Genomic DNA, 17,087 nt, shown 5'->3' on the forward strand with positions numbered 1-17,087 from the left:
CATTAGCATACTTTCCATCATTTTTATTGCCAGAGAACGGTGTTTACTACAATCTCTGTGAACCTTTCCATCAGGGAGCAGATCTTTTTGATGCCTGGAGATGTGAAAATCTGTGAAGTCACTTTAATCATCTATTCCTTTTAAAAAGAGCTGGCAAAAATCTGCAACTTTCACATCGTTATTTGTTGATAAAATCTGAAACCTTTCAGGTTAGATTTCACTAAAATGCTGCCTCCATATAAAAACTGACTCTATGAAGCACACCACAAACTACACCTTCACTTCTATCAGTCCTTATACCTGTAGACAACAGGCAGGAACCTCAGGGGCCGTAAGGACATGGAGCGTCAAAAACTGCAGTTCCCTCCATAGCCTCTAGGGGCAGATCATATGGTTAAAAACTGCAACACGCCCTAATGAAAAAAGTGCCACATTTGGTTGATAATACACCTGCCAGATAAGAACCATGATTACCTTGATGCTAACACAATATATAAATGCATTGCCTGATGTAGGGCTGCAACAAACGAGTATTTTGATACTTGGATACTCGCCGATTATTTTTGCGATTACTCGGATCATGCGTAAATGTCATAGTTTTTCCATAGATACCTGCTTTGGAGCAGTGCAGTGTCATTGCTTCAGCCCGCGATCGCCTCCATGCCCGGCGCCAAAACCGCGCGTGTGTGGCTCATCAGCGTTTCGAACCCGGGGCCTCTTACGCCCAAAACACTGATCATCCCGCTACGCCACGAGAAAATCACCCCCAATGACGTCACTAATGAGTCATCGAGTACTACATTAGTTGTCGATGCATTTTGCCCTTGAATAATACTCGAGTAACTGTTGCAGCCCTAGCCTGATGTTACCTAAACACAGGCAAAAATCAGCTACCATTGCAACAAGTCCCCCATGAACCATGCAGCCAGAGAAATATGCACATGTGCTGTTTTCAAGGACTGAAATATTGTTATGCTATGGTTTTCTGGCATGGACAGGCTGTGAAAATGTGTCATTTATTTAAAGTAGGTGTCATTTTTTTAAATGGTTGCAGGCCCACTCATCATGGCATTCATTTTTGTGGTTGACACAGCTGATAGAGGTCAGAATAGTCATAAATCGGGCACCACCAGTCACAAAACATCACATCATAAAGGTGCAATACTTTCATATGGTTTGTAAATGGCAAGCTGACAAAGCTTAAAAATCAAACTTTTTCACTTACAGATAAAAACCACACAGTACTTACATAGCTAGACATAGCTTCATACTACTCTCTGTGAGGATTTATAAGTGTGTATAAGTGTGTTCAATGCTGTTCCAGTTTCCTGCTTCCTAAAATCAGTGTTGATATTTCAGATGTTTCCACTGTAGGACTCGCTGCTTTCAGACCACATTATAAGCACAGTGTGAGTTCATCTCATTCATCCCAGGATGTCCTCTCCAGCTGCTGAAACAGCTGTTACAGGACAAAACTGGAGCCTGTTACCCCGCAAAATCATCATCATGCTCCTCAAATTAGGAATAAAGGTTAAAAAAACCCTCATATTGTTGTTACCCAATAGCAGTCTCAGCAGACCAGCACATTAAAAAGCAGAATGCTTCATGACATGTGAGATTCTCAGATCACTTTAAATAACATTCTGGGCTCCATCATGTAATCTATTTCTCTTCAGGGGTATGTGACCCAAATATTTCCCACTTAATGTCTTTGATTATGAGGATTTATTATTTATCACCATGAAAGCAGCTGAAGTGTTTCTACACACTGCAGAGGTTCATGCCTGTGAGCATAGGACCTAAATTCAGAAAAGCACATTTATGCTGCATTTTGCGATGTTTTCCTTTAAAAGCAGAGAGCGCACGGCGTTCTGTAATGTTTCTAACACACCTCTGTTTGGCATTCTGCTCATCTGCAAACACTAATCTGTGGACATTACTCAAACGTATAAACAAGCACTTTGTATTCATATCAAAACTGACATTTATTATTGGCCAGCTTAAAAATCCCCACACGCAGGGTATGCTCCAAACTATAAATTCACAAATTTAAAGTTTCATTGCACACAGATTGAAATCTAATGGATGGAATTGTGCAACTTTTTTCTGTCACCTCTGAATCGGCCATCTGTTTCCTCACTTCAGAGGACACATATAAACAACTGGCGAGTTACCCGGAACCAGCCTAACTCTAATACCCTGTTCACACTGGGGAAAAAAATGTGGCTTAAGCAGGATTCAGCTGCATCCAGATCAATCCAGATGTGTTTTTTTCTGAGTGTGAACACCTCGAATCCGGCTGTATCCAGTTTGATTTCAGTTTGATTTCGGATTGAAATCAATGATTGATGATTGGCTCAAATGTGGCTCAGGTGTGAACGCAAATGTGGCTAGCGAATCCGGCTAGCGGCATGCTACTTCCGGTTAGCAATGTGCTACTTCCGGTTCACAGGGCGCGACACGGGATAAAAAAAAAAAACGCATGACGCATGCGCACACGCGGTCTTACCGCGGTGTGAACAGACTGTATATTATGAGGCACCACCTAGTGGTTTGGAGGACAGCAAACATGCTGGATGAAGCCGGATCGAGTGCGGACACAGGTGTGTGCTAGCCAGATTTGAAAATAGGTCTGAACCATTGACAGTAAAAACTATGGACAGAACTTCCGTGACGTCACCCGTTTGTTTCTGAAGAGCCGTTCTGAGGCTCAGTGGGAGGTTCCAGGACGTTGATGACCGCGTCCATGTTGGCAGCGTCACGTCTGCCAAAACTCCAAATATGGACAAAAAGGGGGAGCACGAGTGGGGTTTAGGGGGGCGGGCGATCGTGGAAGCAGGAAACTCACGCTGTGATACGTCAACTGTCTGTTACTCAAGCGGCAACGCCCATAATTATGCGTAATTTCAAGTCAGAATACCATTAAAACGAGTGAGTTGTAAAAAAATTCACCCCCCCTACAATTGACACTAGAAGAGAACCTATCATCTGAGACCAGAGTGGTTTTTTGTACCAGGCTGTAAACATGTTTTTTTCTGCCGTGAAGTCGGCCATTTTAACATGGGAGTCTATGGGAAATTACTCGCTTTTGGAGCCAACCCCCAGCAGTTGCGGCATGAATTACAAGTTTTGACACTTCCGCATGGGCTTCAACTTTGAGCCCTGACGGTTGCCGCTTGGTCTGAACGCATCCAGCTTAAAGGCTGTCTGGGCTCAATCCTACTCTAGCTGGAATGACTTTCTTTGGTGTGAACGTGGCCTAAAAAGCACTATTATAGTTATCTCAGTTCATTTTTATTGTTTTATAGCAGAACATCAGAAACGGAAAGAAAGATGCTCTGTGAGGTAAAATAACGTGTATGTCCTGACCTCATCACCCTGTACTGATCCGTCAGACTGTACAAATGCTTAATGAGCTCGACAGAGACCCCGAAAAATGGAGGCCAGCAAACACACCCAACAGCGTGGTGTCCACCAACTTTACAAAAACGACTGAATTATCACATGAATATTTCTGTCGTTAAACCTTTTTGTCTCGGTCCCGTGTGCAGGAGCTGGCGGTTGGTCTCCTCTCAGCTCGGACAGATACCAGTGGCTGGAGGTGGACCTGGGGAGGCGAACCCAAATCACCGCGGTCGCCACACAGGGCCGCTACGGCAGCTCTGACTGGCTGACGTCCTACCTGTTGATGTTCAGCGACACAGGACACAACTGGAGACAACACCGGCAGGAAGACAGCTTGGGGGTAATGTTTTTTTTGTTTTACTGGGTATCAATACATTTTGGATCCTTTAGATCAAACATACTGTAAAATAAATACATAAAAACAATGTTTGGATATTTAAGTTGTGCAGCTCCCCCAACTGATTCAGAGTATGTAGAGAAATTTGACTCAAATTCTGTTTTATACATACCGTATTTTCACGACCATAAGGCGCACCGCATTATAAGGCGCAGTGTCAGTTACACGGTCTATTTCTGTCCTCAGCGCATACACAAGGCGCACCGTACTATAAGGCGCAGGTTACGCTAAAACATACCAGTATGTAAATTCAGTAAAAACCGGCTGGATATCAGCGAGGAGCCGGTGCAGCCGCTCTCTCGACGGTGGCAGCGACAGAGAAACAGCGTGTGTGTTTCTATGGGCAGAACAGTGGCTGCTGCTGAATGCCTGTTGTGATTCCAACTTTATCTTTACACTTTATTAACAAATAAAGACCATCTTTGGATATAAATTGCACCACAGTGATTCCTAATTCATTATTGCTCTGAAATTATGCCGGCTTTCACAAAAGCTCGGACAACAGTCACTGAGACGCTAAGACGCATGCTACACTAAAACATACCAGTACGTAAATAAAAAGGTAACGGGACAAAAACATAGAGTTAAGTCGAAATTTATTACAGCTATGTACAATACAATCACATTTTAATCAATCCTCTCCCGCAAACCCATCAAAGTCCTCATCTTCAGCGTCAGAATAAAACAACTGTGCCAGTGCTTGCATACCAGCTTCCCTCTCATCGCTGTCAGAGTCACTGTCGTTGCCGGCTGGCTGTTCTGAAATTACGCCGGCTTTCACAAAAGCTCGAACAACAGTCACTGCAGAAACATGAGCCCATGCGTCCACAATCCATTCACATAACTGACGTAACTCGCCCGGCGCTGCCTCGCAGTAAAGCTGTGCTCGCTGTCCGCCATCCATCGCTCCCACACCGCTCGCAACTTTACTTTGAACGCCCTGTTTACGCCGATGTCCAGCGGTTGGAGTTCTTTGTTAACCCTCCCGGGATTACGGCAAGCTATGAATTCATCTGCTTCGCCTGTATTTTTACACCAGCGGTGAGACGGGCGTACGCGGAGTCACGGATCAGCAGCGAGGGTGATGCGTGAAAAAAACCATCCGGTCTCTTTACATAAACTTCCCTGAGCCACTCTTCGTCTCCTCATTTCTCCTTAACAAAGACTCCTGCTGGAAACATTTCTTTAGGCAGAGTCTTTCTCTTCCATAGGCGGAAGTTTCTGTCCATTACCATCCAGTCCACCACTACAGTCCGTATTGATACCGTGCTGGTCCCCATTCTCTCCACAGTTTGGTTCACGGGGATGTCGAAAGTGAGGTGGACTTCATCCATGTTGGTGATGTGGCTGGGCTGGATGTTTTTGCTGGCAATGTTGTCACTGCATAAGGCGGAAGCTGTAATCCGCTGGAAGTTGCTGCGCCAGTACCGTAGCACCGGTGTGTTACGTAGTATCCATCTGATTGGTTCATCGCTGCTAGCGTGCGTAGTGTACATATGACGTAGCGTTCAGCTGATTGGTGATTTGCTGCCAGCGTACGTACTTTACGTATCATGTCCCCGTGTCTGGTACTCAACCCATACACAAGGCGCACCGTATTATAAGGCGCAGGGCCGACTTTTGAGAAAATGTTAGACTTTTAGGTGCGCCTTATGGTCGTGAAAATACGGTAAATTCAGTCTAATAGTTTGAGAGGAGCTCACACTGCCCAGTTCTCTGCAGTTAAAATACACTTGGCCTCATTGTCATAGACATAATTTCGTGTGGGGACTGCCTGCAGCTGCATGCCTGCTCAGCAGCAGCCTTTCACTCTGCATTAATAATGGATGAAACAATGAAAGGGACCAGGGCCAGGTTCTGTTGATGGCATGAAGCTGCTGTCGAACAGTTTAACCTCTGCTGACGGAGGCTGCTGCTGTTAGACCGCCTGTTGTCGTGCTCCGTGCTGCGGCGAAGGTGTCCGTCACCGAGTCGCTGACTAAGGTTCACTTAGAGCTCCGTCAGTGTGAGCCGGTGGGAGTGTCAGCGCTGCACCTGAAATGTAAATGTGAGGAATCAGTGAGGATGCAGGCAGAGAGGCACGTGTGACGTCTGCACGTGTTCCCCTCATCCTTCTCCTTCATTCTTACTTTATCTTTTTCTTCCTACTCTTCCTTACTGTTTCTGTTCCTTCTGCCTTTTCTTCCTTCACTTCCTCCTCATTCCTCCTTCTTTCTCCTACCCTCTTCTTCCTTCTTATTTCCTCTTCCAGTTTCCTTTCTGTCTCTTCTTTTTCTTGAGCTCGCCTCTCTCCTTCTCCTGCTTTGCGCCTCTTCCCCTTTATGCACTTCTCCTTCTTTCTTGCTCTTTCCTCTCTTCTTTATACTTTCACTAACTTTACATCTTCTTTCTTTTCTCTTTCATTCTTGCTTTTCTCTCTTTTACTTCTCTTCCTTCATTTTCATTCTTCTGTCTTCATTCCACCTGTTTCTCTTCATCTACTGGGTTCCTCTTCCTCTTCCTCTTCCTTTTTCTTTCTTTTCTTTCTCCCTCTCCTCCACTTTGTCTTCATTGTCTTCATCTTCCTTCATTCTTCCCCTTCCTCCCTCCTTGTCTTTCTTTCCCCTCCTTCTCTTCTTTCATTCTCCTGCTCCTGCTGAAATGATGTTTTCCAGCATTTTAAAACTCTAAGAAAAAAAAAAGTCTGCAGAATGACTGATCACCAAAGTACTGATGTCAGACTGACAGGAAGCCATGCAGGCTTCACTTGACTGAACAACATTGGATGTGATTCAGAAGCAGTCGGGCATCTCCTCCCTCCTCTGTGGATGAAAGTGCAGCCTTCTCGTTACAGTATCTGCCTGAAGAGCAACTTTTGGATACGGTCGTGTCGCAGTGAAGGAGACAGACTCTCCAAAGCCCTGCAAGTCATCACTAAAAAGAGAGCATAACTTCTTGCAGCTTAAAAACTTGTTGATTTGACACCCAGTATGAAAGGTGATGAATCCAGATCAGCTTCCAGAGTGTTTTTAAGCTGCATTTATTAGTCAGGCCAGCTTAGTGTCACTGTGAAGGTGTAGATTTTACAGCTGTGTCAGTCACAGCTTCTCACTGACTGCTTAGATCTTCCTCCCTTTGCACTGCATGCCTGGAAAATTACATACTTAAGTATGTTTTTTGCCAAATAATTTATGCTGGGTTTTACGCTTCTTTATTCTTCAAAGAGTGATATAATAATATATATTCAAGCACAGCTACAGTCAGTAATTGTCTGACTTTATAGGCTGCACATTCGATTATAGAATGAAATTGTTGCAAATGTCTTGCTAACATGAACTTACCAAGAAGAAGACTAATGCCGGGCCTATAGGTGTTACACGTGTCGGACATCTGAGAGGATGGAGAAACAAATATCCATATATCAATAATAAAACAATGTCATCACCATGGATAAACCTGTAAGAGAGCTGCCACTCTAACAGAAGCTGCCGCCTCTTGAAAGCGACATGCTGTTTAGTAAATGTTGAACTGAATGGAAAAAGGCCTCTTTTTAATGCAGGAGAAGATACAAAAGATCTCTGAAGATCTTTGTTTTTTTGCAGCCACTGTGATTAAGGAGATATTCCGGCACTTCTCTGATATTGCAAAGGAAATTGCTGTCTGCCTTGACAGCCACTTTCAATGTACTTTTCCAACACCAAGAATCTGACAGCTGAATCTGAAGCGCAGCCTCCGTCAAGAAGTCATGGAAAGGGCTCGCTCCGTCCCCGGCGAACCTAAATAAGATTGAACCTGTGGCAGCATCTGTCACTTCAGGTGACACAAATGATTAAGCAGAACTTTAGGCATTAATGCGATTTAAATAAGTGACCTGTATAAAAATGGCCTCCCTCTTGTTATAAAAAGAGAAATGGTCATTACAGGTGGATAATTAACACAGAGGTTTATGGATATTGTCTCACTTTTGGAGCCAGCCTCAAGTGGCCAATCTTGGTAGTGTAGTGTTCAGGACTTCCAGTGGATTAAAAAGGAAACTTCATCCATCTACAACAAACTTCTCCTCCATTGTCTTTGTCACCACTGCCACATAATCCCCCTCTATCTAAAAATGATTTGTTGCCTGGAAATGGCGATGTTAAAGGTAGGGTAGGAGAATTTGAAAGCTCAGTGAGAGTCAGCCAGATTTTGAAAGTAAATACACGCCCCTTTCTCTCGGAGCTCACCCCAAAGCCACGCCTCCCAACCAGTCTGTGACTTCAGGCATCATGCACGTACCTCTCTGGTGCACGCAGAGCAGGAAGAGAGTGACAACCAGCCAATACTCCGCGTAGGTACGCCTCGTAGGATTGGCTGATGTTTTTAGTGTTTTATAGGGGGCGTGGTTGGGGGCGTGGTTTCGGGGTGATCTCCGAGAGAAAGGGGCGTGTGTTTACTTTCCAAATCTGGCTGACTCTCACTGAGTTTTCAAAATCTCCTACCCTACCTTTAATGCAATGTTTACAGGATGCACAGACACATGCACACACTCACATCTTAAAGCCTTCCACAGCTACAGTTTATTATTAGGATACCACGGACACAGTCCATGTTGCTTTTCATTGATCTCGCTGTTCTTGTACTCATTCTAACGGGACAAACACATTATTTTACTGCAGATTCTCAAGGCAGTGTATGTGTGTTTATGGTTATCAGGCATCTTTATGACTTTATATTCAGTGTGTTTATACATTTCTGTTTTATTTATGCTTCGACTGGGTTCAGATTCTGTTTCCCTGTGATCCTCTCTCACGTCTTCGCCGCCTCTTCTTCGTCCGTCTCTCTCTCTCTCTCTCCTCGCCTTGACTGAAGGCTTGACTGAGGCTACTCATATTTCAAAGAGACTTGGCCTAGTAAATGAGATGCGTCTCTCCTCAGCCTCCTCAGCAGGAAACATAGCCATTTGTTGAGCTCAACGCTCCGCTGCCCAGCCGGCTCAGCCCTTCAAAGCACCGACGATGGCACTGAGATCACAATTACGCAGTGGCAGGGAAGCCAATTTCCCTCAAATAGCCACATCACTTTAGCACACGCACAGGTGGTGTCACACACTCATGAGTAAGGAGGACAGACACAAGCAGAAGACATGCACGTGTGAACTGCAGCTTGTATTTGCTCCTCATACTAATGTAAATGACTTTTTCTCCTAACTGAGGCAGCCCCTCTTCAAGTTGAAGATCTTTAGGCTGAAATTATGGCTTTGCCTGAATATTGTACATTTATCTCAGACGTTTCAAGGACTGTATCCTTGAGAAGGGCCGTAAAACTTTAGAGGACTTAAAAGAGGACATTATGAGACATAATGATCAATGCATCAAAGTATATTTTAGTGTGGATGTCTGAAATACTAGAAGGCATGCCGAAGAGACTACAGCTCCCCCTACTGGAAGGGGGCTATAACAGTAAGAAAATATGTTGGCTGTTCATTCAATGTTGAAGAAATGTCTCTTATTTTATATTAGAAAGTCAAAGGTCAATAATGTGATGTAGCTATCAGCACTAACGCTCTTATGGTGACCGGTAAATGTTGCAGAACTGCAGTTCCTTAAGTGGCCACTTGAGGGCTGGCTTTAAAATTATGCCAATCCCCATAGACCTCCATGTTAAATATTTAAAATCAACCTTATAACTTAAAAATAACATTATATCAGGGTGACAGGTTAACAGGGGCACTTTTAGTGCTGTCAACATACTCATATACTACTTGAGCTCACAGTCCACCGCTTTGCCCGCATTTGGATTAACCAGGTGATGAGCATTAGACTCTGGGTGGCAACCAGTGGTCCATCCATATTCTGTCCTCTCATACGGGGTCACGGGCCACAGCTCACTTTAAAAAGGAAACAAAAGAAATGGTTTCATGTGGAAATCTAGTCGTCTGGATGAACGTTCTAATCCTGCCCCCTTCCGGTCAATGGACTACAGGATGTTTCATTATCCTGCACATTGGACACTAAAGCTACTGAGACACTACAATATGACACTCAGGTGTACCTGACCGAGCATTTACAGGTGACACATGTGAATGTGTGGTTGTCGTACATGTTTGCAGTTGTTGCAGTGATCGTCCTCTTCCTGTATCAACCGGCAGTGAAGTAAACTAACCTGTAGTTCTGCTGCTTCAGGCTTTTCCAGGTAACAGTAATGCTGACACTGTGGTCCAGTACAAACTGGAGCAGCCAGTAATAGCTCGCTATCTTCGCTTGATCCCACTGGACTGGAACCCCACTGGGAGGATTGGACTCAGACTGGAAATATACGGCTGCCGATATAGTAAGTCATTAACTCGTATGGGGGTTTTTGCTTGTGGTTCAGAAGGTCAATATCACACATCATCAATGAAGCTTTTTACTTGTTTACATGTCTGAGTGGAAACAATGGTGACACAGGTCTACTACTGTTTCCTTACTGCTACACCTTGCTGCTAAATGCTAACAGCTGATTAAGTTGAATGACCTGTACACCCAGTCTTATAATACCACATAGTGAGTCGAATCATGGTGTCCGCTTACACGGTGGTCACGACAGATGTTTCGTAGCACGGTCAGCCAGTGAACCACATGCCACTTAAAAGACAAAGTGAAGAATCTTTCTCTGCTTGTTGACTCTAAAAATTCCTCTCTGCATCCAGAGTCAGAACATGTGACCTCCCTTGTATCACTTTCAGCTTGGTAGTCATCGTCAAAGCTGTCACTGCCGGTTAGCTAATGTTACTCTCTAAACACGGGGAGAAATAAACACAATGCGATGGTCTCTTTACTTTCACTCACTGTGTATAATGTGAATTGTGGAATAAAACTTTTCTTCTTTCCGCCTGTTTTTTTGCTCCGTAGCTTCTGATGTGGCGAGCTTTGATGGCAGCAGCAGCCGCCTGGTCTATAGACTGAGCGTAAGACCGAGCTGGACGACCAAAGAGATCATCTCTCTGAAGTTTAAAACCCTGAAGAACTCTGGCACGCTGCTTCATGCGGAGGGGCAGAGAGATCACAGCCTCACTCTGGTGTTAGAGAAGGGAAAGCTGCTGCTTTACCACCAACAGGGTAGGACGCTGTGACCCTATCTTCCACACTGAGCACACAGCAGTGATGTCTGAATTTTGATCATCATTTTCAGTAAAGCAAAAGTACTCTAGAACACAGGGAGGGGTTTTCAGGTTTCTCCCCTCCATTATTCATCGAAAACTAGAACTAAAACAGCTGGCACTGGGTGAGGGGTAGGGCTAAGCCTGGTCAGTGCTCCATCAATACTGTCATCCATAAGACACGCTTTCTATGTTAAGTGCATTCACACCAAGTAGCAACCTATGAGTGACGCCATGGACACTTCATCTACAGCTACCGTCTATGATTCAGAGTGGTAACTCCTGGACAGTGTTCACATGACCATCAAAAAGAGAGAAAGATGGCTGCCATCTTGGCTACGCTGCAGAAGTGAAGGAATGTTCTGTTCAATCAGAGTAACACTGCACCATGCAAATAACACATCACACACATATGTGCTGTCAGTGATGCTCAGTTAGGGTTAATAGCTCGCATTAAAGATAAGTAAATACACTGTAGTGTAACACACTGTGGTAATGTGTCTCTAGTGGCTGCAAAGAGGGTTGTGTTCATTTATATTTCATTCTCCCTCTTTATGTCTTCACACAGTGCAACATACAGACAATCTTGCACAAGCACGATGACTCCTTTTCTAACTCCATCAATATGTGTGTGAAATCTCCTCCATCAGAACTGAGATAAATATCAAACCAGATCCATCTGATTTTTGTTGAGCTTGATTCAGACTGCCAAACAGCGTGTTTGTTCATGACGTCTGATGATATTAGTATAAACAGTCATCATTTATTTTTTTACATTTAGTTCTGCTTCTTCTTCCTGGATGTAATTAGAGATTATTTTAAACACCTCTCCAACGTGTGTGAGTATTTTTTTTTTAATTGTCAGGGCAGAAAGCAGCAGTAGTCGACCTCCTGGGGACAGGGATTGAAGACCTGTGCTGCAGGGTGGCTGAGACTTTTGCATATGTAAATCAAATTATTTTAGGAGTTCTTGTGAGTGACTCGGCAGCTCCGTCTACCTGCTCACTTATTGTTCAGAGCTCTGTGTAAATGTCAGCTAAACACCCAAACCATACAGCCTAATTATGCACCCACTCCAGAGCTCCCACCATCCCGTCTCTATATGTGGAATTTAATATCTTGCACATTTTGTCCCCATAATGAAGTGGAGCGAGCTTGAAGTCAGTCTCCATCCATCTGCACGTTTGTCAGATGTGATTTAGTTCGATAGCACAGATCTCATTTTGAGGGAACTCAGGAGATTTCTGCATCTTTCTACAAATGCCACTTAGCTTACTACCCTGTTTATTTGTGTATCCATATGTCTCGAGCAATGTTTCAAACAGAACTAATCAGATTTTGGAGAAATTTGGGAATTGGATGATTTTTTCATCACAGCCTTGAAGTTACAGGTTAATTAAATGATGCTAATTTGACTACGAAGGAGAAAAAGAATCATTTGATGAAAAAAACATGTTTACTTTTGGCTTGTGGTGGTTGTGGTTGTTGTTGTTTTTCTCAGTGTCGATCTAGTTCGTCCCTCTTGTTCTCGCGGGTTTTCTCACAGCTTGGCATCCTCTCTCAGATTCTATCTCTTTTAATCTATGATAGATGGTAGCAACATGTGTTACGGATGTGAAGCACAGTGGGATAGCAAGATTCATGGCCTCTGCCTGCTCAGACGAGTGCACTGTGTGTCTGTGTTTGTGTGTGTGTGTTTTGGCATCAACAAGGTTAAACCTGAGGTGCTGTCGCTCTGCCAGGCCATCGTATTATCACCATATGGCAAACCTCTCATCAACCATGCCATCTGGCTGCCGGAGTACCAGGCTGCCTTCCCATCAGTTAGGGATGAAAGTTTTCCTGTTAATTTACACTTTCTGAGACTGTGTCGATTTTCACATTCGAGATGTTGAAGTGAAATGTGAACTAGTTCAGAGCTTATGTAGCTTGTGTCTGTTTTGATAATGGGCTTATTTTTGTTTGACCCACTTCACATTCGACACTGAGCGTCGTTGAACCTTGAGCATAATCTTGACACATTTGTCTCGCCCCACAGTAAACCAAGGCTCGGTCTGGTTCCAAGGCCATTCTCACCATTATAACACTACTTTAGGGAGAATAAAATCGATACTTATGTTGCTAATAGGTAATCATTAATGTTAATCTCAAATGTTAAATTATTGAATACCTGCTGCAGTGATAAACAGTGAGGCATTTGATAATTAGATAGCATCTAAGAAAGATGATCAGACAAGTCTGTATTTGCTGTGAAAATTAGCAGGTGAAAACAGAACAATTCATGGTGTCAGGGGGTATAAACCCTGGACATGTTTACTGTTTTTGAGGGGTCTTTTTGCTAGTAAGGATTAGACACTATTGGTGTCTTTGTTGTGTGCTAGGGGAGCCTCAGCCTTCCAAAGATACGACTGGGGGGGACTCGCTCTCTCCTAGGAGGGACCCACTGATCTACAGTGTGTAATCACTACAAAAAGGGACACCCTTTAGGGGCCTGCTCAGATACATTAGAACCAGGGTTGAAATCTGAAACCTTGCAGGCAGCCCTTATGAGTAAAACATTGATCTAACATATGAACACTATGGTTTAGTTGTAATCAGTTCCTTTTTAAAGTAAAATGGTCAAATGGTGCCTATTCTTAGGATAAGTGTTGAGAAAGTTGACTGGTCCTGGTGTGTTAGATGAAGCTATGTGGGTCAAGCCTCAAAGATAGAGCAGGTTAGATAAATGCATCAAATACGTTTATTCGATTTAGCAGAGAGCAGAAAATTCCCCAAACTTCTGACCTATCTGCCTAAAATGTGGAAAGGTTTACATTCCAGTGTTGGCCTGAGGCTGTGTATGCTGCACACTCTGTGGAGTGAAAGCCACTTTGCACTTGCTTGTATGTGTGGGTGATCCAGTTGTTCAGCTACATGAAAGGTCATTGATGTTGTGTGCATGAACATAATACCTAGAGTCAAGTATTTTTTGAAGGCATCTTTCAAACAGACATCAACTATTTTTAAAATGCTGAATTGTTGTGCTGCACACCTTCCTCCACCGCTCCCTGTCTACATGCTTATAATAAACAGAGAATATTGTCCTCCTGGGATGGAGGTGGAAGTGTATTATTTCCCTGGTGGTATCGTGTGCTGTCTGTCAGCGCCGCAGACGTGTCATCTGCAAAAGTCACCAGTCTGATATCGGCTCCCTGAGTGACGCCTGTCACATGTCTTGGGCTGAGAGTCAACAAAGTGCTCAAAGAACTCATGGATAGCCGTGAAGCATAATAAACACACATAATAAACTCTGCCCTGTTGCCGTGACAGGGCAGAGATTAGACTGAGCCATGATAATCCAGTGATATGGCTAATACTGGAAATAAATCTCCTCTCGTCACAGCGCTGGCGCAGCAGGCTTCATTCCCTTTTAACCTTCTGTTTTCCTCTCAGTCATTTAGTTCTTATCACTGCGGTTCACATACATTACCCCAGTTTTGCCTGATTAAACTTGTTTTTTTTCCACCTGCATTCTTTGTTTTTTTACTTTCTCCCTTTTTCACAAACTCAATCCCTCCCTTCCTTTGGCTCTCCCCAGAGTTTGCAGTCTGCAGACAGTGTAATTTAGATCAATAGCTTGGATCATCCACCATGAGCCACTGCATGCTGGAGAGGAGAGGAGAGGAGAGGAGAGGAGAGGAGAGGAGAGGAGAGGAGAGGAGAGGAGAGGAGAGGAGAGGAGAGAGGAGAGAGGAGAGGAGAGGAGAGGAGAGGAGAGGAGAGGAGAGTCTCCACAGCTATGAGAGGAGAGAGGAGAGGAGAGAGTCCACAGCTACGAGAGGAGAGGACAGAGTCCACAACTGAGAGGAGAGTAGAAGGAGAGGAAGAAAGAAAAGAAGACAGAGGCTATTGGAGCCAAGATAACACCTGAAGGCTGAGATGTATTGTCTCCATAGGAGAGTGTGAGGGATTCACAGACTAATCTCTCCCATTTGGCAGCCTGATCCTGTCAGTCCTGGTCTTCTCTTTAACACTGATGCATGTCACATTATGAGAAAAACAACCTGGCGAGGAGATAAAGATGGCTGATGATGACTAACACCGAGCATTATGTTACAGCTAATAAACACACAAACACAACAAGCTCAGCCAGAGTGGATATGATCATCACATTAGCATAAAGTAATGTCAGAATGAAGACAGACAGGCGGATACACAGGGACCAAGCAGACAGACAGACAGGCAGACAGACAGATGCAGACAGACAGATGCAGACAGACAGATGCAGGCAGACCGCTGGATTCTTTCTGCCTGTGGCTGTACGAGCGGTTGGAATAAATTGACTGGCTCATTAAGATTTATGTCCTCTATCCAAAACCATCTCATTTCCTCTGTGCTTTACATTTATCAAAATGTCAAGTTGCTATAATGTAGCTCGCTGCTTCATAATTCAGTACAATTCTGAAGTGTCACCAGGAAGCTGTAAGACACAGCGGTAAACTCACTGTGTGTCCTGCTCCGGTGCCTCCTGGACAAATGGTGCTAAATTAGGATGGCATCAGAGGAGCGTGCAGGGCGAGCTGCGTGTTAAGTGTTAGACTTTGCTTTCTCTGTATGTCTCACTGTACTGCGATTGCCAGCTTTGTTTTGATGGAATCGAAGATATTTCCGATTTTTACAGTAACGAAACATCAGCACAATCAGGCGTTTGCTCAGCGACAAAAGCCAGATTGCTGCTGAATCTCTCTGGGATACATGTGCCAGTTGGCAGAGGAAACAGGAGACTATGGACTGCTGTGATTACTGTTGCACTTGCTTGTTCTCTTCCACTTTGTCTGCGGTGATTTGCGGGGACGCTCTGGGAGCTTCTGTTGTAAACAGCCTCATAAGAGTTTCAGAGCGGCCTGAAAATGTGGAGGATTGTTATGACACTCTTACTGTGCTGCACCCCCCACTGCTGTATAATAGGTTGTTTGCTGCTGAGTCCTGTGCCGTAACAACACAGTGTGTGAATTTTACAATAAGAGCTGCGTAAGCTAATATTGGAAATGTATACAGTTTAAGCAGGAAAGTGAGAAACTGACTCTAATGTAAAGAGGTAATACAAGGTTAAGGCAGAGAAGGGCCAGTCTCATAACATGGACTGTGTGCATGTGGATGATGCACTACATCTCTGAGTCAGGCCTGAGAAATGAAGCCCTTAAAGGTCGGGTAGGAGATTTCCTTCTGATGCACTTTTTGTTAAATTAGTGTAACTTCTCTTTACAATCCAATAGAAACCAATTAGTTCGGCAGTTTCTCATTAAAACGAAGAATATGAATCATCTGTGGAAGCTATAAAACACTAAAAACATCAGCCAATCCTCCGGGCGGACCCTGCGCGGAGTATTGGCTGGTTGTCACTCTCTTCCTGCTCTGCGCGCACCAGAGAGGTACGTGCATGATGGCCGAAGTCACAGACCGCAGCTCGTCTTCAGGTGATGCGCGTCCATGTGATTGGGAGGCGTGGCTTCAGGGTGAGCTCTGAGAGAAAGGGGCGTGGGTTTACTTTCCAAATCTGGTTTTCAAAATCTCCTACCCTACCTTTAAGAAGGTGTTGAAAATGCTGTTCCCTTTATGACCTCAAGGGGCTATACAGAAATAAACATTTTTACAGCCTGCTACAAAAACACTTTATTAATAAGAGTTTTCATGACAAGTTCTTCTACATTTCACTTAATTTAATTAAAATAAGATTTGAATCTGTGCATAACTAAGGGCATAGGGCAGCTTTGAGTGACAGGCAGGTGCCACCACTGGCTGCCCGGTGTAATGCCATGGTGTTAAATAACTTTCTAACTGTGGTAACTGTGCATTTTAAGGTGTCTGTGTATTACTTTGATGTTGTTTTGCAACATTAACTCGCATTTTAAACTATTATTCCACACCATTTCTGGCTAAAAAAACAACAGTGGTGATGTATTGGATACTCATTAAAAGATAAGGGGTGGTGGTGGTTGTATAATGCTGTGGACTTTTTGTTTTGTTTTTACTTGCTGATTGGGTTTTGTTTTCACATAGTTAAGTTTAATTTTCAGTGGTGGTAAACATGTGTTTTCACCAAGTAGTGGATGAGGTAAAGATCAGGGTTTGTCCTGTCTTTCTGTTGCCATGATACTGTTTCATTGCAAATTAGTGCGAACTAAAGTGGCATGAAATGACTTACAACGC

The 17,087-nt window shown here is 43.9% G+C and overlaps 1 protein-coding gene across 1 annotated transcript in view; it reads left to right on the forward strand.

Moving 5' to 3' along the window:
* LOC114434642 (contactin-associated protein-like 4) overlaps window positions 1-17,087 on the forward strand; it is a 92,109-nt gene that overhangs the window by 33,092 nt on the left and 41,930 nt on the right. Inside the window, exons 3-5 of the mRNA XM_028403968.1 lie at window positions 3,552-3,745; window positions 9,943-10,090; window positions 10,651-10,857. Coding sequence (XP_028259769.1) covers window positions 3,552-3,745; window positions 9,943-10,090; window positions 10,651-10,857 — 549 coding nt within the window. The remainder of the gene's footprint in view (window positions 1-3,551; window positions 3,746-9,942; window positions 10,091-10,650; window positions 10,858-17,087) is intronic.

Source organism: Parambassis ranga, chromosome 4 (assembly GCF_900634625.1).
Source record: "Parambassis ranga chromosome 4, fParRan2.1, whole genome shotgun sequence".
NCBI lineage: Eukaryota > Metazoa > Chordata > Actinopteri > Ambassidae > Parambassis > Parambassis ranga.